This window comes from Pygoscelis adeliae, unplaced genomic scaffold (assembly GCF_000699105.1).
Source record: "Pygoscelis adeliae isolate BGI_AS28 unplaced genomic scaffold, ASM69910v1 Scaffold407, whole genome shotgun sequence".
Taxonomy (NCBI): domain Eukaryota; kingdom Metazoa; phylum Chordata; class Aves; order Sphenisciformes; family Spheniscidae; genus Pygoscelis; species Pygoscelis adeliae.
In genome coordinates this window covers 119,568-120,730 of record NW_008825251.1, presented here as the reverse complement: position 1 = coordinate 120,730, position 1,163 = coordinate 119,568, and the positions used below count along the sequence as shown (strand labels likewise).

Below are 1,163 nucleotides of genomic sequence, written 5' to 3'. Positions count from 1 at the left end.
GGGTGTGGGGTCAGTGCACTGAGCTTTCTGTGCTGCCCTAAACTGATCGGCTCCCTCATTTGGGTTCACAAAAGTGGTGCTGAATGCTGCCGGCCTGCAGTGTTTTTTTGCTGCACCATGAAGTGGCATCCTCCCCACCGCAGCTTGTTTCCACTGCCACTGGCGCTCCAGAAAGCTCTTGCATAAGAGGAAGATAAAGGGAATAACTGCAGGGCTTGCTTCGAAGTAGCCTGGCATTGCACAGGCATGATTCACTCCTCGGTGTTTGCAGAGCTGTATTAGCCACCCTGGCCTGCTGCAAGGAGCCTGTATGGTGTGCGTGGATGCAGGTGTTTGGTGCTGAGTGGGAGAGCCAGACCCCCGGGAAGAAGAAATGCTTTCCAAATCCTGCTGAGCTCATGATTGTATGATTGCTTTAATCTGGCCTAAATCTGTGCTCCGGAAGGGCTCCAGCATCTCTTGCTTACCTGTTCTTGTGCAGGTGAGATGAGTTGGATCAGGCCAAGCTGGTGAGTGCAGCTGTGAGCACAGCCGGCTCCTGTCATGATATGCCCCAGGTCTCCCTTCTGCACCCTCCCTGCTGCAAGGGGCTGGTGCTGGAGCTCCTACCCCACTGTCCGTGGATTTCAACGCTCATTCTGTCCTGCAGAGAGCTGGCACCCAGGCTGCAGGCTCTGTCCCCAGGAAGTGTTCTGGCATCCCACCTACACCAGCTTAGCTCCTCTGGTCCCTTGCGTTAGCGCACTCCCGTGTGGGGTAGGCAGGAGGTGAGCGGGGTTTCATGTGCTGAGCACATGCTGGTCTGAGTGCGGATTCCTTGCCTCAGGGGAGCCCAACCCTCCTAATCAGAGGGCCATGAGCTGGCCCGGCCAGCTTCCCTTCCCCACCCTCCCTCTGTTTGCTTTGGAGGGTTTCAACCACCGAAGCTGTGATTTTGTGCCGAAGAAGCCACAGGGCTGGAAGAGAGCAGAGTCGGGCTCCCATCCTTGCCACAGCGCTTGGGCCAGCGTCCTCCAGTCCCAGCTTTAGAAGCCCCTGTCCCCCCCAGGGCATCAGGCCTGCCGTGAAGCGTGGCCGTGTGACGGCCTCTGCTGGGAGATTCTCCCCTCTCCTCCCTTTCCCAGCTCCCGGAAGGGGGAGCCCCCAACGCTGCCCCCCCCCGC

At 58.7% G+C, this 1,163-nt stretch overlaps 1 protein-coding gene across 1 annotated transcript in view; it reads left to right on the top strand.

Annotated features, from left to right (window-relative positions):
- Positions 1-310: 310 nt before the first annotated feature.
- The window catches only part of LOC103921392 (fer-1-like protein 4), a 40,470-nt gene continuing 39,617 nt past the window's right edge, over positions 311-1,163 (top strand). The window contains exon 1 of the mRNA XM_009329352.1: positions 311-329. Coding sequence (XP_009327627.1) covers positions 311-329 — 19 coding nt within the window. The remainder of the gene's footprint in view (positions 330-1,163) is intronic.